The following is a 27,973-nucleotide window of genomic DNA, read 5'->3' as shown; positions in this document are numbered from 1 at the left end:
GATACTCTCCTAATAACTGTGCTTGACTAAGCAAGCCTGCAAAAAAAGGGGAAAAAAGCCCCTTCAGCTATCTGTCTCTCTTTGTATTTTTCTTTCACATTTCATACTAATTCAATTGCAGTTGCACGGAAGAACAGCTCAAAGCACAACTGGTTGCACTTTTCTCGTGGACTGACACGCTGACGTGCACAGTTGTGAATGAGTGTAGATAACGAGTTTTACTCTATAACCTTTATCATTGTTTCATATTTTTGCAAAGTGTGCAGTTTATTTTCATGTTTTAATCTATTTTTTCTTTATTTTTTTAAGCACACAATTGCAGTGTGATACAAACTGAATAGGAACTGGTTTCACTGAGAAAGTCTGATTACTGCAGCCTAGTTTCAGAAGCCTTACATTGATTTGAAAAGTGTTTAATTTGCTTTTGGACCACAATGAAAAAACAAATCAATATTACAAACTAAAGACACTGTGACGATCAGCACCTTTTACCATCAGCGCCTCTAAGCCTGCAACAAAGCTTGATGAAATGTTTTACATCTCAGTCTAATTCACATCCCTTAAAAAGACCTTTTCAACATAAAGAAAACACAAAGCCCCAGACATCCTTATAACAATAATTGAAACACATGCCACTAAAATTCAGCAGTGCTCTCAGTCAATAGGCTTTGTACATCAAAACCATATTGAACACTTTCTATTGAAAGAGCTGGAAACAAATGGAATGTGAAACACCCACATGCTCATTGATCATGGACATTGTTGATGCTCTAAGCCCACTATTCTCCTTTGTTCCCATTTCTTACTTTTTTTCAAATTTCTCCATGAATTATTCAGCTTGAAACTAAGTGTTTTGTTGCTGTATTAACCATGCTTCGATTGCAAAAGAACCATTGACCAAACTAATTGTAACAGGTGTACAGTACCTGCACTCTCAAAACACCACACAGGCAAAAGTACCATCTTTAACATCTGAGTTGTAACTAACACCTCCCTCCACGTATCCCCATTAATTCCTTCTCTTGACAGCCCAGCTCTTAAAAACCCCTTCCTTTCGCAACACGAAAACGTCGGTCTGTCCCATCTCATCAGCCATGTGCACTCTGGACAACATTTTCTCTTCCCTATCCTGAACACGGTAAACTCCCATCTGTCCTACCCAGTGTGACAACAACTTCTGAACGGCCCAGTGTGGGAGGTGAGACCATCCGTTAAAAACTGCCCACGTCGGTCCATACATCATCCACCTTGGAGAAGAGCTTGCTTCCAGGAGGCACTGCCTTTTCCCAGTCGTCCAGCTACCTATCTGGTTTGGCTGACGGACGACATCAAGGAGATTTAGTGTGGAGTCTCAGTGGGCCTGTTCGGGACAATCTCAGCAGATAGGAAACAGTAATTACAGCTGGGAGGAAGCTTACTGGGAATCTGGAGCCCTGCAGAGATTCAATGCCATAAGGCCTACAGATTCCTGGGTGCCTGGAACAAATGGTTGCTTCAGTTGTCAGAGAAGGAGAAAAAGAACCACTGATTTGGGCAAATTTGACTTCAGAGGAGGAGATACACTGGTTTAGCTGTCTGCTTAGTGACATAATTCTGCCCAGATGGGAATATTAAGACGCTGAGTTCACATTCTCACTTATGTATGAGCTATTCAACATTAATAACGCTTCATTTTACTTCCACCCACTATGCTAATAAACTCACCGACCTATATCATTTCTGCAGCATATAAATATTTCCAATTCTCTCCCAGAATTAACAATCTGTTTTTAGGATCAGTACATTAAAGTAATGTTTACAGGGTGAGGAGAGGATGACGCAGTGGGGCAAACAGTGGACATAAAAATACACAGCCAAAGAGGATATTTCTTCTAGCCCTGCAGTGACTCATTCACAGTATCTGCAGGACTTAATTAGGGTCAGCACAGACAATAAAGTGCCACCCTGACCCAAAGAGACATAGATTTAGAACACTGTCCACAAACAGCCTCTGGTGATGTCTGCACTATCATCCATTTCTAAGTCTTCTCGCTTCAGCTTTATTTTCCACCATCTCCCCATTTCACCTGACAACTCTGTCGTTCTCTTTCTCTGTCATTCTGCCACTCCCTCTTACGTTAACCTTTCAAGCCCAGATCTCACTTTCTCCCACTCTCTCTATAAATATCTGTCTCTGAGTCTGTCCCCCCCCGCTCACTTCTGAAGAGAACAGGGGAATCTTCCATCCCCTGTGGATGTGAACACCCACTCAAGGTTAGGAGTGCTGCAGCTGCAGGGGCTAAACAGACCAAGGTTTCTACTGTCATATAAGACTAATTGAAGACGTCTGTATAGTACACACAAATCTGCCCAAAAAAATTATAATGATAATAACAGAATCTTAAAATCTCTAGGACTCTAAAACAAGCTGATGTTTCCATCCATCCTCTCAGTTTAAGATTTATATCCCATTTAGGTGAGTGAAAAACACACTCTGTATTCTTGTCTCTGACAAAGAAAAAAACAACAATGCAGCCACTGTGCAGCCACTGTATGCATCAGCCTTTTATGATTTTCTCATTTCTCTCGGTGGTCCAAATGGACTGAGCACTTTGCAGAACTACACATAGCCACGCTTTCAACTCTCCCTCCCGGCAGCTGACACAAACAGCACAAATCCGTATCAACACGTTGTATATTGCTCCCGTTACAACATCCAAATGTAAGGAATCTGAGCTTATTCTGCCTGTAAGTCTAATGTGATAAGAATGTCAGCAAAAGGGCTTAAACATAAAATGTAAGATAACACAGTAGATATAAAATTCAATATTCCTCTCTTTAATGTTTTTTTTCTTAATGCTGTCTGATGTGAGTATTAAAATGAGGTCAGCCAAGCCTGACGAAGAAATTACATGATTTAATGGTACCCTGGGGGAAGTTTAAATATAGCTCTGCATTACAACTGGCCTCCAACAGTACAGCATGACATGAGTTCATCCATAGACACTTAAATCCTGGATGGGTCCTGCTATCAGCACAAGTACTACAGTGAGCAAACACTACATGTCAATAACGTCTTGTCCATCTGCTTATGCAAATGTCTGCTTATAATCTGATATTTAATTAGAGGGAAAACACGGGCGTGGTGTAGGAAGTGGGAATGGGGCTGTGCATGTGTCTGTGTGTGCGTGTGCGCATGAGTGAGTGTAGGCTGAGGTGCTGTACCCTGCGGTGCTGTACCGTGCACTGCCACTAGGTGGAGGAACAACACATAACTCTTGCAGGCTACTTATCAGAAAGCTTCTACCCATGTAAGCACTCTAGTGTTTTACAAAAAGTGTTTTTTGAGTACATATTATATTATTATTTTTGTTTTTAATTTAATAAACACCCTAAACACAGAAATTAATTCATGGGGCACATTGCAGGAAAAAAAATTAGTCAAGCTAGCAAAACTGTGAATGTAAGTCGATTAAAATCATGGAAGCAGATCAAATATGAATTAGTATTCATAATGTATTTAAGGAAAGCCCCATTTTACATGACAGTCACATGAAAGCAGTCTAGATGGAAACATCCCACTGGGCGCTCAGGGCAGCTTATTCCCTCTTTACACAGTTTCACCGTTCATTTGTATTCAAGGTAGGTAATCTCTTTCATGGAGGCTTCAAAATAGTTTTCCCCATCACATCTTAACAAGCAAAACTCCATCTAATTGAGAGGGGAGAAGCCATGGTGAAAAATACAAGGATCTGTTAGGAAATTAAAACATCAGTCAATATCAAACAGGAAGTAACTGAAAAATATGAAAGTTGGTTGCTGGAGTGTAAAATGGAGAATTTCCCTGCAGAGATGAACTTAACTTTGTCATCCTCCTTAAATGCTGATCAACTTTAGTTAAACTCTCAATGACAGTATGGTCAGTCACAAGTTAATAAAGTACATCTAGAAGGCCGGTCCTTGAAATTTCAAACTACAAGTCATAATTGTAGTTTGTATTCACAGCTGAATTGACGAATTAACAAACAAAATACAATTGTGAAGTCAAAATGAACAGTGCGATCTAGATTGACATAGCTAATGAAGCCTGGCAGATGTAGGTTACATCTGATCCCACTGGAAGAAAGCAATCCTGTAGTGAACGCAGGGAGGCACCAGCCGATGTGACAGCTCCATTCAACACTCCAAGCTGAGCTGAGAGGAGCTGAGAGCCGCGGATACCTTTAATTTACTAAGACTGCGGTACGCTCCCCTCCATTCAATCATTTTCTGTAAAGCAGCTGGATGCAGAGTGACTAATCCGGATTCAGGATACAGCCTCCTTTCTGCGCTTCACTCAAACCGCAATGCTCATGATCTCCCTGCACTCCTCTGTCAGCCTTCCAACTCTACCCTCATGCAAATATCCAGTGCCCCCGCCTCCCCCCCCAAAAAAATAAACACAAACAGCTCCCTCCCTGACAAGGGTATTGAGTTATTAGACAACACAGACAACATCAACCTTTATCAGTTAGTGTGTAGTGAGGGCAGCTCTGAAATAATAACGGATGACACACTTTATCCCACAGGAGTGTTTTCAGGCAAAACAGCACACAATGCATTCAAAGAAGGCCTCATTCTATTCGCTTTTCAATTCAAATGAAGACTTAAGAACTCTAGACGCACGTCAAAGTACAAGTACAATTTCTGATTGTGGTAGCTTGGTAAAGGAGAAAATGGTGTCTGTTAAATGGTGAAAGGTTGTGAAGGAAGTGAAAGTCTCATACATTTCTTGGTAAATGATTTGCATTAAAATCACATGGGGATAGCAGATTTCAGACAGGCTGTAAAATGTCCCATGTTGCAGTTCTTCAATCAAATGTTCTCCCTGTCCAAACAAACACCAGCAGAATAGCCTAAAAGAAAGCAAGCAAAGCGTGTACAGCAGATACTGTCATCCAAGTGTTCCCTAATCTTACGGGATAATGTTCAGACATGCGCTTGCATTCCAATCTCTGAGCTCCCCTTGACATTATCATTTGGTCTGACTGCTTCTGCTTGTTCACGCCCACTGAGAGACAAGCTCTCCAAAACAGCAACAAGTCGATGTCAGTATGTCAAGAAAAATCCTTACCACACTTTCTGTCACAACACAGTTCATACTCAGCTTTACCCACAAACTAAGTGCACCACAAGAACACTGAGTAGGCGTTGACCTTTTACTAACAAACAATCTTTTTGTGTTTATCCAGACGGGAAAATTGAACAATGCAGGTGGATTGTCAAATTGTCAACAGACTGCATACCGAAGTAAGTTTACAAGGCTATTTTGGTTTGACCTATGCCAGTAACAACGTGTCTGACTTATGACACTTCTGTAAATCATAAACTGGGAAGACTAACTGCAGGGGCAGCAAATGTCCTGCTCTAAAACTTAAGTGTCTCTGTGCTCTACACAGACAACACTACAGTAGCCGTGAGGAGTGCAGTGTGTTATCATTAGGCTGAGTTGGACTTTCTCACATTACTGCTCCAAGCTGTAACCTGAAATGTAATCCAATAGGCTGCATGTAGCAAATAAAATGTTCCTGTTACTCACTGTACCTTTAGGACAATTGTCCAGACAGTGAGCATGAGTTCAAGCCCCAACGTCTGCCTTGCTCAGGGGTCCTCGGGTGAGAATGTGCATTGCCGCTCAGCTCCAGATGTAGCAGAACCTGCCCTCTTCCCTATGACTGCATGAAGATTTTCACTTTATTACTAAATTATGCAGCTCAGTTGTCAGCAATTTTATGTCAGTTTAAGTGTGCAGCTTTGAATAAGTTATCTCATCTGAATGTCTATAATATGACTTTGGGGGTTATAATCCATCAGAATCAGATATATATCAATATCAATATAATTGCAAGCAAAAGAGAAATATATATTAGCATAGAGAAATTATAAGAAAAAGAGAAGATAAGGAAAATATTTCTAAATGTGTGCACTGCACTACAATATATTACAATAAATATAAAGCAAAAAAATTAGGTAAAAATGTGTAAAAATAAGTGCATCATACTACGATATATAACCCCAGTGTAAATAACATTTGAAATAAAAGGTAATCGAAATGCACAGTGTAAATGTAGTATTAATGCCAGAGTATTGCACAGCTGAAGAATCGTTAGTAAGTTACTAAAGCTATCACAGTGTAGTAGAAGTACAAAGTTACAGTAGACGGAAATAATGAAACTAGTAGGCTATAGTATACAAAGCTCCATTTCAGTTCAGTTATTGCGTAAATGTATTTTGGAAAGAGTTACTCTCTAACAGAAAGTTAAGAAAGTTAGTTAGACAATCAAGAAAAGAATTTATACTCCAGTAATAGATTAGATTTAAACAAAAGCAGTATATTTAAACAGATATTAGATATACTAGATATGATATGTGCACTTGTGTTTTTCACGGTGCTCATTAAGTTTCTCTTTTGAATAAGGAGGAACAGAGAGTTGGCAGACTGGCTCGCTGACACAATAACGAAACGGTACGTTAAGTGAAGAGGAAAGAGGAAAGAGGAAGTCACTCACAGCACACCGGCATTACCTGACAGTCTGACACAGCAGACAGTCGCTGCTCTGCTCACAGGAAAATGACAGAAACTGCGGCTAACGGGCGCCTGAAAACACATTTGAACCAGAATGGACTGAAATGCGAAGAAATCAAGAAAAATGGCTATCACGACAAGAGAGAGGTATGTCTGTCAGCGGCTGCATTTATTTACATACGCCAAATTATTCAAGATTCTTGAGTCAGGTATTTCACAACTTTCTTGGAGAGACAGTCTTGAATCTGTGAAAATGTTGTTTTCAGTATGGCTGTTTACCTGAAACCACCTCTGTGACGTAGACCCACAATGTAATCCACAGAGATTGTTTCCCCTGCTGAATATCACATCACATCAAATCACATCACATGCAATAGTTATGCTGGTTTAGGCAATATGCACGTAAAAGACAACAGTGTTGTTCTCTTTTCTAATCCCCACGGTACGAAAAGTTGTGCCTGCTGTGGTGAAGTGTTTAGTTCCTCAAAAAAGGACTTTGTAAACAGCAACAAATGAACCAAAGACCCCACCCTGACATTCCTCCCCCTTTCCAAAGCAGGTTTACGTTGCCTTCTGGCTGGGTAGCTAAAGGTGGTAAAGATGCAGTCACTGTATGCGCTTGTCGATTAAATGTTTGCACATGGAAAGGTCAGTCCATGAGTAATTTTAACTGGTGAGCGACGAATGAGTTGCGTAGGATGTAGGCGGTTTTATTTATAATTTAAGGTTTGTTCAGGCTAAAAAGTCATTGTTTATTTTGAATTTCTGTGAGGCGTAATGTTAGATATGTAAGCTTACATATTAGCATAATGGCTAGCTAGCTGTCATAAAAATACAAGTCTTGTCGCTGCTTCAGTTAGCAATTAAGTCAACCGTGTTATGTTGTCCAATTGAATCCACCAACCTTATTAGGGGTCCTCAAGTTGAATCCAATGAACAAGTCATTTAATGAGCATAATATAATTTGGTATTTATTTACTTATTCGTTTATTTGTAGCTGATTATACGTCCAAATTTTGGCATAGCACCGGTTTTTGTAAAGGTCACTGACAACATCAGAGCGCCCTAAAAGTAAAACCAAAATATTTTTGTTCGCCCCCTAGTGGCCGGCTCCAGTACAGGTCATAATCCCCTTTCCCTCCATGTTAGCCGAGGGGGGAATAGACCAAACTAAAAACCGTTGGTACACGTAAAATAAATTTCCCCAAAAATGATTTCTGAAAAAAAAAAAAGTTTGTCCATTGTACAATAACAAAATTTTAATTTGATATCCTAGCTGTGAGTGCTAAAATATGATAATAAGGACTGAATGGGAAGGACAACTCAAAAACTTCAGACCACAGCTGTCTGCAATATTTTATGCAGTTTCTATTTGGTATGGCATTACTAAGGATAGTCTTTCCCCTCTTCTTCCTTCAGTGTTGAATAATATGTGTTAGTTACTCCTGTAAGTGCAGCGGGCCACTGCCTGTCTCCTTTTTTATTTAGGTTAATTGCTTGTTAACTATAACCCTTTGTTTGAAACTGAGCCACTTTTATTCAAATGGTTCTTTGCAATGTGAGACAGCTTATGTGGGTCTCTTGTTGTACAGAAAAATGGCCCTGGGACTGGTGTCGCCTCCAGGAAGCCCAGGCAGGAGTCCTTTGAACAGGCGCCCATGTACGTAGCTGTCATGACATACCTGGGTTTTGGCATTGTCACACTGTTTGGCTACCTCAGAGATTTCCTCAGAGCCGTGGGCTTAGAGAAGTGCCACCTTGCCCGGGAAAGAGAGGAACAGAAGGTAGGTAAAACATGCAATCAGCAGAAACAGGCATATTTTAGGCACACACACACGGTGTCGAAGCACGCTTGCAGCAAGACATTTGGAATAGAGGAGCATGCTTGCCTTAGGTGTCAACACATTTTGTTTCTTCCTAATTATTTCAATTTTTTAAGTTCTTTCACTGCCTTCCTCCTTCCTGCTCCTCTGCACTATAATGTTGCCATGGGTGGGACAGGATACCACAGAGAGTATCTGCTGAAGATCTAATTAAATCTCAGAGGAATCAGGTTCTTTCTTTGTTACTGTGCTTTGGATTGTAGATCAGGCCTGGGCACTGCTACCTTAGTGGTAAAGTATTACTATAGTTTTGATTTCCTGAATCCAAAAATCACAGTTAAGTTGGTACTCATTTTGTTTTGTGTGACTCAACATATTAATACTGTGACCAAATTTTGATTTTATCCTGGTGAGGCAGTATGATTGCAGAGACGTTTGTCAGTGACATGGTGACGTAAAGGGAAGAGGAGCTTAAGTGTATGTGGGCTCTCTTGTAATGGTTGTTTCACTGGATCAGAGGCACAGGGAGGCAACAAAGGCAGAGGCCCAAATAATATCAGTAAACGGCGCCGACAGGAGACACAGGTGGGCACAATATTATGAACACCTATATGATCCTAGAGTGTTAGAGCAGCAAACACAGATAATGTGCTATATGTGCCTTGCTGGAAGAAGTCCAGTGGGCCAAGAAATGCACCTGGTCTCAAAATGTAAGCAAATCATATATCTACTTTTTAATCACTCACTTTATAAATGGAAAAGACTTGCTGATTCTGAATTGTGTAAAAAAAAAAATCCATGTATTGCCATAAAGTATGTGCTAAATCTTATAGTTTTTATGAAAATAGCAACTAACAACAACATTTGTTTTGTTTTGCATAACTTTTAGTGTGACTCTCATTGCTCCCCTGCTTGGAGACATCCTGCTGCTGCATTACTGGGAGTTTACTGAAAAGGTTTCTCTTTGCTCTCAGGATTTCATACCGCTTTATCAAGATTTTGAGAACTTTTACACTCGAAACCTGTACATGAGGGTACGAGACAACTGGAACCGTCCTGTGTGCAGCCTGCCAGGCCCTGTCTTTGACCTGATGGAGAGGGTGTCTGATGACTACAACTGGACTTTCAGGTACTGTAATCCAGTCGTCTATCATATACACACTGTAGATGAGACATACTGTAGGCTCATAATCATATATACTGCTCAACTTTAAGATATACAAAAGTATTTCCACCTTAAAATAGAACACAATCATCTCTCTGCTGTGGCTAGCAACTAGCCTACATTTAATTGGCTAGATCAAGCTCTTCCTCTATGATCTAATGGGGAAACATAGAACCTAAAGTACGTGGGTTTGTGTCTTCGGTAAGAATATGTCAGTGTTGAATTTTTGGATGTGGTTGAGATGTTTCTATGCTGCACAGGGACTTATATTCAGGGAATATATTATTTATAGAAATCTGAATAGAGCCATGGGGAGGGGATATGACACGACGATTTTGGGAAAGAGAGGTAGGCGTGGATTACATGTTTAAAGAGGTTTAATGTGACCGGAAAAAGTAGAAATGGGGCAGTCAGCTTGTCTTTTGTGGTGACGTGTGGTGAATGGGTAAACATGCAGATTGGTTTTTGTAGTGAGAAGTGAAAGTAAGTGGGTCAGTTGATGAAATGGATCAGTGCTTTTAAAATACTCTGATACTGATGTACAGTGAAGCTTTATGCTCTCGACTGACCGCGTGAACTTCAACTGGCCTCATTGCAAAAACTTATTGCACTCACTCTTTCCCCAGTTTGCTCTCTATGGAGTTTTGTGTGTGCTTACATATTAATGGGCAGCATAATCTCTTGATTCTGGCTAAAATGAGTTCTGAATATTTGATTGTATACTTAAAATATGTCTAAGGAAACAGGAAAAATTAATGCAGCTTACACACAGAATCGCTCTACTCATTACATATTTACTACTTAGCAATTCCATGCAATTGAATGTTGATTACATTTCATAATATGTAATTAATTCTCTGAGAGAAAAAAACATAGGGAGGCTCGGTGATTCTTAATGTTTACATGCCTGCAGGTTAACTGGGAGGACAATAAACAATGTCATCAACATGGGCTCTTACAACTACCTCGGTTTTGCTGAGAACAATGCTGATTTCCTGGAGACTGTGGCAGACAAAACACGCCTGTATGGGGTTGGGGTTTGCAGCACCAGGCAGGAAATGGGTGAGTTTGTGGTCTGTGCTATTTTGAAGAAGGGCATTCTTTTTACCTTGAGCAAATAATTGAAAAGCAATTCAGAATAAAACAGCATATGTTCCTGTGTCTTTTATTTCCTCTTAAAGTGCTCCAGTTTTTTTGTACATGTGCATCTGTTTTAAAAGTCTCTGCCAGACCCCGATGACACTGAATGGGTTTAGTATCATGAAATAAAATCCCATCTCCCTCATCACATATGCTGTCATTTATTATCTTTCTCGTGAATTATACTGCCCACGTTTTTAATTATCTTTCAGCGACTGGAGTGTTATACAGATTATTCATCCTTTGTTGAATTATGTACCATTTGGACATAAACTGAGCCACACTGAGGAGTGGGGCAAATGATATTATACTGGAGTGTAAATGATATTATACAGGAATGTAAAAGTTACGAAGCACCTTGAACTCTGGGCAGGATGCAAAAGCAGCATATGTGATGGAAGTGTCAGAACAGCAAGGATCAGAAAGTGGGATCTGTGGCTTCAGATGAATTTTAAATGATGCTTTATCCTCTGAACTTCAGCCCGGCTTCTGATGGTGTTTAAGTGAGTGCGTGTTTCGAGATCACGTGTTCTGGCATAGCAATGTTGCTGCAGTAAAACCTGATGACTGTCCATCAGCCATGTGTTTATTGGTCAAAACCATAAACATTATAGAGCTCACTGAACAGGCCAGATGTAGCAAAGTTTCCTTGAGAGAAGTGGTTGTTTTTCTCTCTGTCAGTTATGCTTAGTTTATGACACTTCTGACACCACTGTGCTGTGTATCTGCTGAGAGCAGGCTAGCAGAAAGCGTGCTGACATACGAGCTCAGAGCGGCTTGAGTCGCTGCAAAGTGTTGCGCGATATCAGCAGTTTGACAAGAACACAGAAAGCCAGAGGAATAAAAGGGCATGTGATTGTGAGATATACGCATGTCAGAGTGCAAGTACGAGCCGTCCTTCACACACACACACACACACACTCCGTTTCATTATTCATTTTTGTGATTTATTCATTTGTTGCTTTCTCTTTCAAAACAGGATTGTTTACCCCTGGGCTTGTAATCTGTGTTTCAGCTGGTTCACCGAGAGGGTTAAGGAATAACAAGCATTACTCCCATGAGGCCTTATTACGCATCAATTATTAAAGACCCCAGTGTCTCTGTAGTAACAGTGACGACCCCATCTCCAGCGTATTGGTTCACATGGAGTGATTTGTATTAGTGATACACAGAAAACCTTCAAAATGAAATTTACTTGGATGGGGTTTTATTGAGTTTACCGGCACTCTGTTTATTCACATGTTTCATCTCATTTCCCCAATAGCATTATCTGATATTACATGCATTTAGAAACTCAGTTTCATTTCATTCAAGTTGGTTAAAGAGTTAAAAAGTTATCAAACATGATAAATTATCTATTCTCCCACAAACATTACGCAGGCAAGGGTGCAGAGAGTGAAATTTAAGGTATTTTTAGTTATCATGAATGTAGATACAAAGTACACTGACAGCACGCCCATTGAATAAACAGACATGTCAAACATTCATGGATTTATCTTAATGGACAGCTTGCCGTTCCCACTTTTCCTCCAATCATTAACATACAATAAATTAGATAATGACATCATTCAAATGAATGACAATTGATCAAGAAATATTAAGTCTACTAGGCACCAGCCCTTGGTGTAGCTACCAATTACATTGTAGTGAGTCAAACTGTACACTAATATCTCAATATAATGGGGCTATTTTACATGTGAAAACTAAGCCATAAATGCTGCACTTGCGTGTTGAGACTCCAGTCAGAGTTGGCAAGAGAAATGATGAACTCTTCCAGGTTGGGTGTTTTCTTGTCTTGTTGTAAAGGCTTTGAAGAAATACCTCAGTCACGGATTTACAATGAAAGACACGGATTTAGCTCAGAGATTTACGAGCACAGTCTTTGTTGTCTCTGCACAGAATTGCTCGGCAAGCCTGGCAATGGTTATAGAGCTTTTTTGTCAACAAGCTTTGGTGATTGTGATAATTCAGAGAGCAGGTGACCAAGCTTAATCAGATGCACGTGACAGTGTAGGTATCACTGTATTTTAGCTGAACAGAGTGAGGTCTAATGAAGATTTAGCTTTCTCCTTTACCTGAAGAGTATCCAGACCTAGAGCAGCATTATGAGGTTAGCATATCAATAAGGAGGCAAGGCCTCTCTATAAAGGCACGGCTAAGTAAAATGTTCTATATGGAGAGCAAATGCCGATGCGGCCTGATCAAAAAGGCTGAACGTGCCAGCAGGGGCTTTGAGCCTGAGTGGTTGAGGAAATGTATGAATCGATTTGACTTTACGCAAGGCCTGATGGAAAGCACTGCATGGGAATCACCATAAAGACGGAGCCGCTTCACTGTATTATGGTTTTATACACATCAGTCGATACCCATTTCACAGTCCCTCCTGAAACATTGAGTCTTTTTGAACTTTTTAATGCCTGCTTTCTGTGGTTACTGATTGATATTGATTATGATTCCCTTGATTAGTATCCCAAGTATATGAAATAAATGCACCATTTTCTTAAGAGGACTGCCTTAAGTACATCGTCTCAAAACCAGACTTCAGTTTTTATTTACGTTGCTGATACTCACCGACTTAATGTATGTTCAAGGCATATTAGGCATAAACAAGATAAGATAGGCCTTTATTAGTCTAGTGTATTAAAGATGCTTTCTTTTTGCTGAGAGTTTAACTGCATTTTTGTTGTGATGTTGTCAGTGTCGATGTTTTACAGTATCTACTGAGAATAAATGGGGTGATATTCTGTGTTATTAAAACATTCATTAACAGCTGTTAGTTGCATCACTGCTGAGCTGCCACTATTTATACTACCGGTATATTAGCGTACATTAGAGTAATTTAAACTCTGTAGTACACAAACTAGCAACTACTGCAGTAACTTTATAGTAAGTGCAGAGTGTGATAGATGTAATGAACACATGTTCTGGTATATTTCTTCTACCATATAGCATTGCACAGAGCCAGCAGAAATAAATTACATGACGTGTAAACCTTTCTCTGCCAGCCTCTCTCCCTGTAGTTTACAATTATGACAGTAATTCTTTTTGTATCAGCTGACCACAAAGGCAGTACTGAAAGCACCCAGAGATACCCCCAAATTCCATTTTTATTGAACAAAATAGAAAACACCATGTCAGGTGACAGATTAAATTCTGATCCGTTTTCTAAATGAATTCTGGTCCCCACCTGTCACATTGGGTTTTAACAACTGTCTCAGTCCCAAAGTGTGCTGCAGAACCATTTTAGACCTTGGACTTGCCTTGATATTACCTGGGATGAAAAGGGGTAGTTGAACTAAATTACAAATTTAGCACATCTTGAATCTTATAAATCTCTTCAAAGCCCAAGAGTATGAGAGAAGCTGACATCGCGTGTGCTGGTAGTCCAGGCTTTCGCCCGTACGTCTCTCGTTTCTCATTCAGCTCTGTCAAAACGTGTGATTGGATGACAAAGATGAGAAAACCCAACAGATAAACTTGCAGGTAGAGTGATCCTGTCAGGGTGAGTTACTCTTTTGTGATCTCTGTCTTGAAGGTAACCTGACCATCCATGAAGAGCTGGAGCAACTTGTGGCCAGTTTCCTTGGAGTAGAGTCTTCCATGACTTTTGGGATGGGTTTTGCCACCAACTCAATGAACATTCCGGCACTTGTTGGAAAGGTTGGATAGTTTTCTATTGTATTTAAAAAAGTCTACTGTATATGAATATGATTTTTACAGCACAGCAGGAATTTATCTAATTAACCCGAGCTTTTGTTCTTTTTTTGCATATGACCTAAATTAATGAATGAACAGTCAACTACACTCAGTGGCGAACCCACCATTAATTAAAATCATAATTAAACCTTACAGTAGGCAGGAGGACGAGGCTCTGGGCATAGCTGCTCTCAGACACATAGACAAGGACAGGCAGGTTTTGTTAAGAGCACTACTCAAGGGTATGATTACCCATACTCTGGCCTGTCAGCTCACCAGCCTGGCTCACACACGCACATAGCCATGGGTTACCAGGGGCAACACACAGCATGAATATCTGTGATTGGACTGGACAGGAGGGAGGAGAGGTTGACTGTTTAAGTGATGAGGACAGGGTCATTTATGCAGACCAAGAGGTGTAGCAGCCCCTTAGGTTGCAGCCCCCACAGTAACCCTGCAGGGGCTGGAGGTCAACCCACCCTGCCAACTCTATCCTACAGGGACAGGCTGTTCCAGGACAGGCCGTGCTGTGCAGGCAGAGCTACATTAGAGTGACAGCTGCTGGTAGACCAGGGACCAGGCCAGCTGGACCCCAGGCCAGACTGAGGGTATCTGTCACTGAGACGGTGTCAACATACCCTCTGCAAGAGTTCATTCAAACTAATGCAGTCAAACGCTTAGAGCTTTAGTGTTAAATATGCTAATGTACTGGAGAAAATTTCGTGGAACGGCTGAATTAATTTGCATGCTGATTTGTGTGAAATACGAAGTACCATACATTATGAAAATTGTAATGTGTCTGTTGGTCCAAACATCGCCAGACATGAAAGAGGAAAAAAATGATTTGTGCAGTACATATAACTATCATCATACACAGAGGACCAAGATAGAAATGATTATGATTGAGGCATGGAAGGGGGATGGGCAAGAGGAGTGGGCTGGCACATAATTGGCCAAGTGGATCCTTTTAGAACAACAGCTGTTATACAGTACATTCTACAAGGACACAGTATGAAGCCCCAAAATATATGTTGAAATACACAAAAAACATGTAATTTCTAAAAAATAACTTACTATTTACAAATTAATTAATTTCTTCTGCAACCAAGGGAAAATCATATTGGTACGAACCACAAAATTCAGAACAGCATCATATACACTATAATCACCAATTACCACAGATTCCTTTCAGGGGAACATATGTATATACAGGAGTCATGTGGAGTTTTTGATTTCAAGAATGCAGGAACAGGACTTTGCTACGACACTGGAAATTTGCATAAAACCTTTTCTGTGTGCTGATTTCCAGGGCTGTTTGATACTGAGTGATGAGCTCAATCACACATCTCTCGTCCTAGGGGCCAGACTGTCGGGAGCGACAATCCGGGTGTTCAAACACAACAGTAAGTGCAGCAGCTCTCTCATCTGAATGCAAGTCGTAGTTCTTCTGCCGTACAACAACAGTGTTAATACACAGCATCATTTAAGTTAGAGGCAGTGAGATCTGAATCGTTTTATTTTGCCAGCTCAATGTTACCCTGCCAGTCAAATATTGGTGATTGCACTGTGATGCATTTTGAAACGGACTGTCTGCTGATGAAGTTTAAATTCCTGTTTTTTCAACCACCACTACTCAAATTATCCAGCATTTCTTGTTTTCATTGTATTCAACTGTGAGCTGCTGCAAGAAACACATTACTTTTTGTCATACATTCTGTGTTTATAGCGGCAAATGTAAAAGCCTTAACAAAATGGATTCACTTTATAGTCACGACTGTGTTTTATCCATCAGCAGCACAGAAGCGAAACAGACGTTTATTTTTATGAAAATGTCATCCTACTTAAAACAGTCTGTTCTCTATTATGTTGTCAAATTACATATTGTCAGTTGATGATAAGGGAGAATTATTAGGCATGAACGATACCACATTCATCGTGCCTGCATTGGAAACATCCAATGCTCTTTCAGCAGAAAGGACAAATGAGCCAATCCTCTAACAGCAAATGTGTCCTGACAGGTACAAGCAGAGTCAGTTATGGGTTCCTCGAGCAGATCCCAGAGGCCTGTCTGAAGGCAAAGAGCCCTCAGGCACCTGAGGAGCTGACCCCTCCCTGCCTCCATATTTGCAGCACGAGGCCCTCACACACTCTTATTAGTACAAGGCCAATATTTACAAAGAGGTTCATACAGATTAACTCAGCCACAATATCAGATAAGTCTAAAATGTCTAAAATGCTAATGGTATTTGCATGGTCCAGCTTTAGCACAGATGGAATTTCACACTGGAGACTGGATGAACTCGTTTGTCCAGTGTACCATAATCAGGCTAGTTTGTTTGAAATGCTTCAAATAGTCAGATACAAAGGCCACTTCTTTTTAAAGGTTGCCACTCTTATTCTTTGAAATAATTAAATGTGCTTATTGGAATGCTGATCTGGTAGCAAGTTGCACCACAGGAGTCAGTGTACCGATAACAATACGTTACATATATTCAGAAATATATGCACATCTTCTGTAGAGTCTAAGACTACCATCCTCCTCCTTACGATTATACTGTATCTGATATCAGGCAGGGGTTTATCTTAAATCAGTGCTTAACAGAGAAATAATCTTTCCCTCCTTCTTGTCTGCACACACAGAAAGCCTCTGTGGATTGCTCCTTCACTGCCTGGTTTCCTCTATGTTGATATTGGTAACATTGGGTGTTATCTTCTCTGCTGAACTCTGATTTTATCATAAGAACATCTGCTGCCTCTTCAGTAAAGGCGTTTCTGTGCCGATCATCTATGACAGATTATTAGGTATGACAGGTTTACTCTTTATTGGAAACTGGTTAGATCGCAGTCACACTTTGAATAACGCTCTCTATCAGCTACAGCTGTTCAATACTGCCATCTGCTGGTGTGCAGCGGACAATCTTTAAAAGTGTCGCCATTACCTGTTATGAACTCTTAATGCTGCTGGGGAATAATGTTGCTGAGGCCAATATTTCAATCATAATTTTAAACAACCCTGCAGATTGCACAGAGGAGACCTTTGGCCAAAACCAGATTTAGCTCAGTTAGTAATCCTCTATGATACAAAGATTGCAGGTGTTCATTAGCATCAGACAGCAGAGGTATTTCCTGTGCAGTTTGTAGAAGGCGTTTCTGCCAGATAAAGTGGTGCCTTGTTCACTCTGTGCTCTGCCCTGCCCTGAGGAAATTATTACTGTTTACTTTTGTTTCCTATTTCTTGTATTGCCACACTCTAAATTCTCTGTATGTTTTGTAGATATTAAGTGTTTAGTTATATGTGATTTCATGGTACAAGCCCAAACTACTGTTGCAAAGTTTTTGAGTATAAAGTTCTTTGCATTTTTCATTTTTTGTTTTTCCCTGTAATAAGTTTTGAAATTAGATTAGATTGTTGAGTTCTTGTCTGCTTTTTTCAGTCCCTGTTCCTCTCACTCTTGTGTGTGTGTGTGTGTGTGTGTGTGTGTGTGTGTGTGTGTGTGTGTGTGTGTGTGTGTGTGTGTGTGTGTGTGTGTGTCAGACATGCACAGTCTGGAGAAGATGCTAAAAGAGGCGATTTGCTCAGGGCAGCCACGTACCCACAGACCCTGGAGGAAGATCCTCATCATGGTGGAAGGCATCTATAGGTCAGCTGTCATTATGCAACACGCACACACACATTAGTGTAATCGCTCTCTCACAGTCTCAAAATCTTGGGTCGGTTAAGTTGTTGGATCAATCTCTGTAAGTATGGTCTTCCAGGTGGTCAGACTCACATAGAATTCTTCATTTGTAACCTGAGGGGAGCCTCCAGCCTGTGTATAGCAGTTTCTGTAATAGTCTCTTTTTCAATTGCTTTCCTCATTGCCTTTGAATAATGGATAGTGTGTATGCGTGTGTGTGTGTGTGTGTGTGTATGGTTTGGTACCGTTTGATTACTGGAGAGAGGAGGAAGGTATTGTGTGTCTCTCTCGGCAGTGAGCGATCCCAAGTCTTAGTGACCCTCTCCATCTGCTCATTAGCTCCAAATCAAGGCCAAATGGAGCCACAGAGATTGACTTGGCTACACCCCCAGCTCCAACTGTTTATCACGGCCATTTTCTTTTCTCTTTTCTTCTTTCTTTCTGCCCTCAGTCGGTCCTTACATTTCAGCCCTCCTGAAACATGGTGTAGTCATTGTGCCTTTAGTCAACATGTTATTTTTTCCTCAACACTTTACCTATAGTCAGCCAGCTGTGAAGTTTACTTCATTGTTTTGTGGCAGTCCTTATTATCAAATGAAGAGGAAACCTTGAACATGGCTATCACTTGGTATTAATTTACTGTTACTTCCACAACAGTGCTGGTAATTTAAGCGACAACTTAATTACACATGATTGGACTAGCTTTATCAGGTGATAATACCTAATGTCAGACTCAGACAGACATTAACAAAATGTTGCCATGCAACATCAAAAGGCTCGGATAAAGAGTAAGCAAGCTCTGGCTATATCCCAGGCCCCCCTTTGATGTCCACATCGGCCCTGGTGAGACCCTGTCTTATGTCATTTGGGCTGCAGACATTGTCAGCCATAGCAAGGATAGCAGGTCTGGGATTGCTCTATTCCCCAGCCATACACTCCCTCATGCTGTCTATTTGTAGCCTTAAAAGGTTTGAATCAGAGGCGAAGAAGAGCGAGAGAGAGAGGTGGGAGTAAAGTGAAAGAGGCAAACCAAAAGATTCTTGAAAGACAGGGGCATGCGAATTTTGTAATAAGCCTTTGCAGGTGTATGCTCTGTGGTGGATAAAGTGAAGTCGAGGTTATTTTCCTTTTAAACTGATTCACTGTAAGAGTTTGATTTATAATTAATGAAATGTATGTGACCTTGTTGTTCCTTATGTTATCGTATTCCTTGTTAATGTGATTCTCTGTCATTAGCATGGAGGGCTCAGTGGTGCGACTATCCGAAATTATCGCACTGAAGAAGAAGTATAAAGCGTATCTGTATCTGGATGAGGCCCACAGTATCGGAGCAGTGGGACCGTCAGGGAGGGGTGTGACCGAGCTGTTTGATGTGAACCCAGCTGACGTGGATGTGATGATGGGCACCTTCACCAAGAGCTTTGGGGCTGCTGGAGGCTATATCGCAGGGAAAAAGGTTCTTGTGGATCTTAAGATTTTCTGTTTGAGCTTTCTCTGCTTTCATTTTACCATGAAGGACATTTTGCAGGACTGAATACTCTGATATGAAACAGCAACCAGTCCTGTCATAGCACAACAGCTAATGGAAAAGACAGTGTATTCCTTTTTATTCTTATCCTTTCTTTAATTACAGTCCATCCATCATCATTGTTTTCAGTTCCCTCCATTTCACCAGTTCATAGCACACGGTAAAAGACTGAACTTGTAAACACTGCAGTAGACCTGTTGATTCTCCAGTCAGGCAGAAACTAGTCCCGTTGCTGTGCAAAAATAATCCTCCTAGACCCAAACAGTGTCAAGATAACGTTCAATACATATGTAGGTGGGATTAATCACACTGAAACAAGGCCAATAGCCTTGGGTATGCTACAAGCCTTAGAAAATAAAATAACTGAGGTGATTTTCTGATCCTTTCCTAACATTGTTTAAAGAACCTGGCAACTATTTTCTGTGTAACAGCATTAACCTGCCTGGCTCCAAGTTAAAACACATCATACAAAGCATTTTCAAATACTGCTTAACCCAGGTCTGCCTTTAAAGATGTATGGGACTCAATCATACACACTCCATCACACTCCACCTCCCTCGTAGCTCTCATGTGTCCAACAAATGTTCCCCAGGCTGTGACTCCGGGCCTTTGTAATTCCATTTTACTCCATTAAAAAGTACACTTTAGTACATAACCACACCGCGTTTGTAGGAGTTGATTAGAAAGCAAGAGAGGAAACGGCCATGTTGCTTGAATTAGGTATTCAGAGAGAGACCTTTCCTGCTATTGCCTTATGTTGGCTCAGCCCTGCTCTGCCATAATAAGAAGGTAAAGCTGGCAGAGGGCCAGCCCCTTCTTGTGGCAGGCATCGGAACTGCGCTCCAGATTTAACAGGATGACTTTTAACAAGCATGATGATGTTTGAAGTATGAACACTCTGCCTTGTTGGACAGCTGGCTGTAGTAAACTCCTGAAAGAAATACGCAGGAAAAGAGAGAGAAAGCCTTTAGATTTGACGTATTTGTTGTTGTGGTGAAATCCCCCAAATCCTACATTAAATGGATTTGGGTCGACCGACAAAAGACCTTGCAGATGTGTTCTGGAAAACATTCATGTTGCAGCTATTTTATGAGAGTACCAAAAATAAATACCCCAATAAATACACTCCAAGCTCCTTCTAATTCACTTCAACCTTGCATGAGGGAGGCGGTTGACATTAACCCTTTGCTCAAAATCTGGACTGAAATTAGATTATTAAATACATCCGTTGGAGAAGTGTGTACAAGCACGTGCACTGTTCTGGCACTGCTCCTACTCTGTGGCATTGTGGACGTGTATCGCCACATCAGTATTGCGGCCACCGTGCGGCTGAGCAGACACTCCGAGCTGTCATTCCACACCGCAGACGTGAGATGGATTTCGGACATGTTCTCTTAACTGGTTTATCTTGGTCGCACCAAAATCCTGCGGGGCCCTAAAGCGGTGAAAATCCCCTGCCTTAAACGAAAACAGATGTCAGGCTGTTTCAAGGTTCTTATCCTACGTTTGAGCATTTCCCCTAAAATCCCTTCCCCTCATGTGTGCGAGGAAGCCACAGCCGCCGCCCAGTGGGGACAGATGGTGCTGAGTGGAAATGGTGGCCAGACAGCATCTCCGGCTACGTGTCATCACCCCGCACCCGCTGGCCACCATGCAGCCACCAAGCAGCAGCACATCACAGCCCACTCCATTTACACACATGTGCTCTAGAGACCCATGACTGAATCAGTTTCCTGAAATCCTGCTCTTCTCCTGACAACCACAAGCAGAATTAATCCCCTGCTGATAAGAGCATGAAAGTCCTCATTCTGGCTTGTTTCAGCTATGGTTCTTTCTCAAATTAGTCCTCTGGCTCTCTCAGAGCAGAACGCAGGAAAGGATCTGGAGCTATCTTACAGTCAGTGCCAAGAAATGACGAAGAAATGACTCGAGGTATTTTAATTGTCTCAGGTGTTGACTACACTTGAGCTCGCTCTAGTGGTGCTAAATTAAAAGTGCAGGGCAACACTTCTGTTACATAGAAGATATGAAATAAGCAGTTTCTCAGATATTGAAAATGCATACATATTTTCTTGATGTTGTAACAAATAATGCCGTACATTGGAAACATACTGTGTAGTATGTCTGCTCATTATCTGTGTGACTCTGGCCTATGTTGCAGGAGATGGTGGACTACCTACGTAGTCATTCTCACAGTGCTGTGTACGCCACAGCCATGTCCCCTCCTGTCACTGAGCAGATCTTACGTGCCATGAAGTGCATCATGGGAAAAGACGGGAGCACAGAGGGTGAGGGTCTCTCAAAACCTGACGTTCTTTACACAGACAAATATTATGTCTAGCTTAAAAAATCTTTGCGCCTTTTATATAATTTTTACGGAAACAATAGCAAACCCAGTCCAGAGGACAGTACCAATGTTAACATTAGGAGTAAGTCCAGACCTGCAGGGAAAGACAAACAGCTGCTTGGTCAGAAAATGTGGTAGCAATTACAGGGGTCTGCAGTGGTAGAAAGACGAAGGAGGACGTGCAGTCCCTGAGCACACGTGACCCTAACGTGGAGGAAATCATTTTCACGTGTGTGTTGTGAGGACCACTGCACGCCTGAAAAGTTTCTGCTTTAATGGCATCAGACACAAGGGCAGGAAAGTAGTCATTACCAGACCAGTCGCAACACTGCCAGAGTTATTCTTTGTGAGTTATTGTAGTTGTAGTTCTGCTAAGAGTTGTAAGAAGAAGTACTAGTTAGAGTAGAGTTATGACTGTGTGGAGTGCTGGACGAACTGGTGGTACAGAAGGTAAATGGACTTAAAATATTGCAAGAATAGGCAGCCATGTAAACAGTGTGGCTTACAACAATACACACATCTGCTGCAGATTGCTGTAACAGTTCATCACTCCAGGGACTAAAGTCTCTCGTCCTATGGTTGAGGTATATTCTGGTTTCATGCAGAGATGAGTAACTTTCTCATGTGGCTCTGAACCAGAAATTCTTTGCACCCAACATAGCCCAGAGAAATAGGTGTTGTGGAAGAATCAGTCCTGACCTGTATAGAGGGGAGGGAAACACAGCAAACAGTGCAGGCTTTGAAAACATCAGCTCTAATGTCCATCACAACGCTTTAAAAACCCACTGTGACAAGGAACGTCAGATACTCTTTGCATGTGTGCCTGATGCGTTTTCTTCCTCCTTCCTTCAGTCTTTCTCTGTCCCCCTCATCTTTTTTGCTGATGTTGAATTTCACACTTTAAAGTACTCTCGTGACAACTGCTTTGAAATAGGGAAGTCTGTCTGACAGACAGCAACATCCACACATTCTCAGCCAGCACATATGATTTCTATGTCTGCAGCAGGTTTTTGACCTCCATGCCCTCTATCTTAGATATTTATGTATTTTCTCATCTCTATCTCTCTATCTCTCTCTCTCGCCATGCTGAGATAAGGGGATTTAAAGTGCTCTCTTACATCCCTACAAAAGAATTGCCAGTGTGCTCCCAGGTAAGCAGTGGCAAAGAGAGCTGTGTTTCAAGGCTGGGCCATGCCAAACTCTGCTTGCAGACATGGAGCACCAGGCACATCATTTGGAAACACAGGAGGTTCGCAAGGCAGCCCACCTGTGCAGTATTTGATTTGTTTTCTAATACCTGTATCTGAAATACATGTGATACTTAAGACTTATTCGTATTCCATTTCAGTCATGGCTGTGTTCCAGTGGCAGTTCACAGTCACTCGTTTTTCCTAAAATCCATCGTATCGAATTTGCAAACCCTCATTTTGGCAGCGTGCAGACACGTATGCCAAACTGAACCATCTGCTGCTGCAGCTGAGTTGCGATCATGAGCAAGTTCTCAGTGGAGGCTGGTATGGCCCAGATGGAGATGCAGGACTCAGGATGAGATGGCTTTGCAAAGAACTCATTACTTTAAGATACTACAGAAAGGTGATGTCCCTCCCTAAAGGGAATAGTGGGAACATGGTTGAAAAAGAAACACGGTGAGTTTACATCTTTACTCATGTACATCTGGTGGTGTCCTTGTTTTAATTGAGGCATTAGACGAATCCGCCAACTGGCAGAGAACACCAGATACTTCAGGGCCAGACTGAAGGAGATGGGTTTCATAATCTACGGCAATGATGACTCACCTGTGGTTCCAATCCTGCTCTACATGCCAGGCAAAGTGGTGTAAGTACACACTCGAATCCAAATCACTTGCCTTTTTTTAGAGTCAGATTACCAGTTTGTTCATTGAAGACTAAAACTGAAACAGTTAATATTTACTTCACCAGCCTTTGTTGTCACCAGCAAGTTCAGGTCAGCTCACAATGTGTCATCACTAAATGGTTTGGATGGCTTCCATATTACACACACCAAAGTTTCCATGAATCAGGAGTGTAGATTGTATCTCTGTAGACTTGGGTTCTGTAACTACTTAGAAGGCAGCATCAGATCTTGATTAGGTATAACCCAGGATTGTTTGGGCCCCTTACGTATAATCAATTGGATATAAAGTGTCTTTCAGTGCCAGTCACTATTAACATCCATGTAAAGGCTAATACTGCATGGTAACTGGCACAATAAGAGACTACTTTCATATACTGACACAGTGTTCGTGGTTCCTGATTTTACATTGCAACAATTAAAATGTTTTTTTTGTTTGTTTGGTTTTTTTTAAGATCTATAGAATTTTAGCCTTATAACACAGAGGTGCATTTGTTAGGTATTTTGTAACAATTGCATGAAATGACTGTATCTGTAGCTTCTCTACTAGATGTTGTCCTAGCTTTATACAGTAGATCTCAAAGATGCTGCTGTTAGATTGAGGTTCTGCACTAGCATCTGTACAGAGCACTGCGCACACATCAATAATCTTCTCAGATGTACAAAGCTGTAAACATCTGCTGTGTCAGTTTCAATGAATCATTTCGAGAGCACATTTTAAGCACATTGTTCCTTCAGCCATAAAATGAAGATTTATCCACTGCCTCATTAAAGTAAATATACCGCTTCTAACCCTTAAAAATGTATGTGGTATGTGCTCTTTTTAATTTATCTTGATTTGCAGAAATTATCACATAATTAAGGATTTGGAGGAGCTGGAAGGAGCATCATTCCTCATGGCTTGTAATGTGATGTGGCAAAGCAGCAAATGCTTCTTTATTATGAAGTGGCTTGTGGGGTCGCTGCACATTTTGAAGATTTCAAACCTTAAAAATGTGTTGAAGTGTGTGATAAATGTGAGAGAGAGTTGTTGTTCAGTGTTTTTTATTGGGTAGGTGAACATTGATGCCTGATGCTGTTTCCTCGTCTAATACATAAACTGGTGTTTCAGTGACTTTATAGGCTCCTGGCATCATTGTTGTTGGTGAGAGGTGTCTCCTGAAGTGACTTATTGTCTCTATAGTCATTTGTGTTCCATAATACATAAAAACTGATAGTTGTCTCTGTTTTGTGTTGATGACCAGGGCTTTTGCTCGAGAAATGCTAGCGAGGAAAATTGGTGTAGTCGTTGTCGGCTTTCCAGCGACGCCGATTACAGAGGCCCGAGCTCGCTTCTGTCTGTCTGCAGCACACACCAGAGACATTTTGGACAAGGTACGCACACTCACACACAAGCGTCACAAGCAATGAGCCCGGAGGCTTTGGAGGGTGTGTTCCATCCAAATTGAACATATATACATGTTTTCTGAGCCTTTTCCTCTTTGCTCAGGTGCTGCACCATCTGAACGAGCTGGGAGACACTCTCTGTCTGAAGTTCTCACGGCAGAAATACACTCCCCAGCCTGACCCCTGTGAGGAGACAGATTTTGAGCTGGACAGCTGATATGACCCTTGACACCTCCATTTCACAGTGTCAAAACTCCGTATCCATGCTGCAGCAGACCCATAAATGCACAATGTAGAGTAGCACCCACTTCTCACTGCAGAGCACGGGCCAAATGTTTGACAGCTGCCACTTTTTATATGTTTGTAAAACAATGTGATTTTACAGCACATTTTTTTGTGCGAGAGAAAGTGTATGAACTCTTTATGAAAAGTTTTTCTGAATGCTTTTATTTGTGCATACATAAATGAAATGATTTCTCAAGAATTACTCAAGAACTGTGTAAAATATCTTTTGTTTTTTTTTTTTTTTATACTCAGACAAATCACATCCAGGTCTGAAGACATTTTTCAAATTTCAGTTCAATACATCCGTTATACACAGTTATTCTAATTACTGATGTCTATATTTAGACGATAAAACTTTGCTATGGAGGCATTTTTGCTTCTCATAAATTAATATCAGCTGCCATTTATTAAAAATGCTGGTAGTAGTTTGAAATGTTCCCCTCTGATGTACTGCTGAATTTATTAAACTCTGAGTCTGCTAATTTTTTTTTCAATAAAACTCAAATGCCACACATCAAATGCCAAACTTCCTGTATGTGTTTGATAGTTTAAAGGTTGATAGATTATCCAAATAACAAGTTTCTAAATGTCCTGAACCTTGTCTTTCAGAAATGTGTTCATTTCCTGACAAATGATTATTTACACTACTCACAGCTGAACTGATTGAACCAAATCTGACAAATACGCCTTTAGAGTGTTCCACAGTGAACTGTTTTTATGAAAACGTCCACAGTATAACTACACTTTCATCTCTGCAGTAAATGATAACCTTCCTGTAAGTAATAGATCATACAACAATTACTTCTGTGACATGTGGGTAAATGACAACAGCCCCCGCACCGAATAAAAAAGGGTGTTATGGCTTGTTCTGTGGCAAGACGGCTCATATTCACTGAGTCTTAACAGCTTAATTGTTGATGTTTTTAAGACCTGCTGTTCTCTTGCACACACAGACTGTGTAAGAGCAGTGAAGGTAAGCATGTGGAGTATGCAGCACCTGAGCCAACAGAAACCTAACCTAGCAATTAGCGCTGAACTCTAAATTCTCGTGGTATGGGGTAATCATTTGATTAACACAGGAAGGATTATGGATGGATGATAAATGTGTTTTCACAGTGTGTCAAATTGGCTCGAGTCGACACTTGTTTGGCCTCAGGACGTTAGCATGTTTGTGTTTTTTCCTTCCTTATAAACAACAAACACAGCGATAACTTTTTACACGATGGAATTAAAATGCAATATGCAGTCTTTGGGAAAAACATGTTGGATGTACTGCAAACATAGGTTCAGTAGGAAAAGGGTGGAAAGAAAGATTAAGAAAAAACCCTTTTCCCCTAAAGGAGAAAACCTCTGAAATCTATGTTCTGCACTAGATCACTTTGTTCTGTAAGAGAATATTCACATCTGGCAATGTATTGTCCCATAAAGATTTGGAGGAGAAGGGAAACATGGCCTCAAATGTTGCACTGGGGTGCACTGAAATCCTCAGGATCTCTGTTAATAATTTGTGTTTATTTTCACCTTTAGTCTCAATGTGGACATTGTTAAATGCGTTGTGGGTTTACAGCAGAAGACAGATGTGTATAAAGAGAAACTTAAAGGCTTGAATTCATTCTCAAACACAACTTAGTGTATCACAGGCACGAAGCACTCAAATAGGAAGTTCCTCAGTGATTCTGCAGAAAGTCAAGCTCAACTTGCTGAGATTTACCAGCAACATTTTTTTTCAACAGTTGCACAGCAGGACAAACACTTGTTTAAGGAAACGCGTATCTGAGAATGAGTTTTGAGGATGAAATTAAGATGGTGCCGTTGTTTTTTGTTCTGTTTTGTGTTTTAGTCAGTATTCAGAGTTAAAAAGGTTTAACTTATATATCTCTGAGGCTGTGCGTATAACTGCTATTTATTTGCAAAGGAAAGTGGTAGTTAGCAGACACAAAACTTACAACTTTAGTCAGCTAAACTGTCTTCGTGTCGCAACAATTGTGCTGGCAGCACAATTGAAGAAATGACTGGCATAGCATCATTTTATACTGTCAAGTATGTTTTCAAATACAAGGAATTTGCCTTGGTATTTTGGTGCATAATAACAATCATAGAAAATATGAAGAAGCAAGTAAAAAGTAAAATAGAAAAGATAAAAGAAAATAGGAAACAGACATAGAAAAGAAATAAGTACAATATGACTATTTTATTTACATGAAAGAGCTGGATAGTGTTGTGCAGGAATGTGCAAACTATTGACCAGGGATGTGATGGATTCTGGTGGATTATTAAAGATGTGGTTGTCATCAAAATGTGTAAGGGCTGCCTAATCCAGAGCTGTCACGTTCTGGTCAAAGAAACAAAGTGACACGCTGACAGCCCGGCAAGGTGGAAGCATGTGTCTTGGCAAATTCCAGCCACTTCTAACTGCGCTCACTTTCAACAGAAATGGTCTGCGCTGGCATTCAAAACATCTGTGCAACTGGACTACTGGTGGTAAGGCCCCAGAGACCTGCCTGCCTGCA

At 40.9% G+C, this 27,973-nt stretch overlaps 1 protein-coding gene and 1 long non-coding RNA gene across 3 annotated transcripts in view; one reads left to right on the top strand and one right to left on the bottom strand.

The window, feature by feature from the left end:
- LOC124065598 overlaps positions 1 to 7,599 on the bottom strand; it is a 51,909-nt gene extending 44,310 nt beyond the window's left edge. The window contains exon 1 of the long non-coding RNA XR_006844457.1: positions 7,449 to 7,599. This is a non-coding gene — a long non-coding RNA (uncharacterized LOC124065598). The remainder of the gene's footprint in view (positions 1 to 7,448) is intronic.
- sptlc3 (serine palmitoyltransferase, long chain base subunit 3) lies at positions 6,474 to 25,982 on the top strand. 2 transcript variants are annotated; one of them, XM_046401092.1, is made up of 12 exons: positions 6,474 to 6,691; positions 8,137 to 8,328; positions 9,342 to 9,496; positions 10,446 to 10,594; positions 14,208 to 14,332; positions 15,678 to 15,771; positions 17,904 to 18,009; positions 19,282 to 19,501; positions 21,735 to 21,861; positions 23,621 to 23,756; positions 25,037 to 25,166; positions 25,282 to 25,982. In XM_046401092.1, the coding sequence occupies exons 1-12, from the start codon at positions 6,590 to 6,592 to the stop codon at positions 25,393 to 25,395; spliced, it is 1,650 nt and encodes a 549-aa protein (XP_046257048.1). In that variant the 5' UTR covers positions 6,474 to 6,589; the 3' UTR covers positions 25,396 to 25,982. The 2 variants fall into 2 exon arrangements, with proteins under 2 accessions (XP_046257048.1, XP_046257049.1); XM_046401093.1 differs by lacking the exon at positions 6,474 to 6,691 and adding an exon at positions 6,712 to 7,192.
- Positions 25,983 to 27,973: the final 1,991 nt, after the last annotated feature.

This window comes from Scatophagus argus, chromosome 10 (genome assembly GCF_020382885.2).
Source record: "Scatophagus argus isolate fScaArg1 chromosome 10, fScaArg1.pri, whole genome shotgun sequence".
NCBI classification, from domain to species: Eukaryota; Metazoa; Chordata; class Actinopteri; family Scatophagidae; genus Scatophagus; species Scatophagus argus.
This window is presented reverse-complemented; position numbering and strand designations above follow the sequence as displayed.

Bases quoted from the DNA above. Each gene is read 5' to 3' on its own strand.
- sptlc3 (XM_046401092.1), top strand. From the start codon at position 6,590: ATGACAGAAACTGCGGCTAACGGGCGCCTGAAAACACATTTGAACCAG. The intron at 6,692-8,136 runs GTATGTCTGTCA...CTTGTTGTACAG, and splicing joins GCTATCACGACAAGAGAGAG to AAAAATGGCCCTGGGACTGG. The intron at 8,329-9,341 runs GTAGGTAAAACA...CTTTGCTCTCAG, and splicing joins GGGAAAGAGAGGAACAGAAG to GATTTCATACCGCTTTATCA.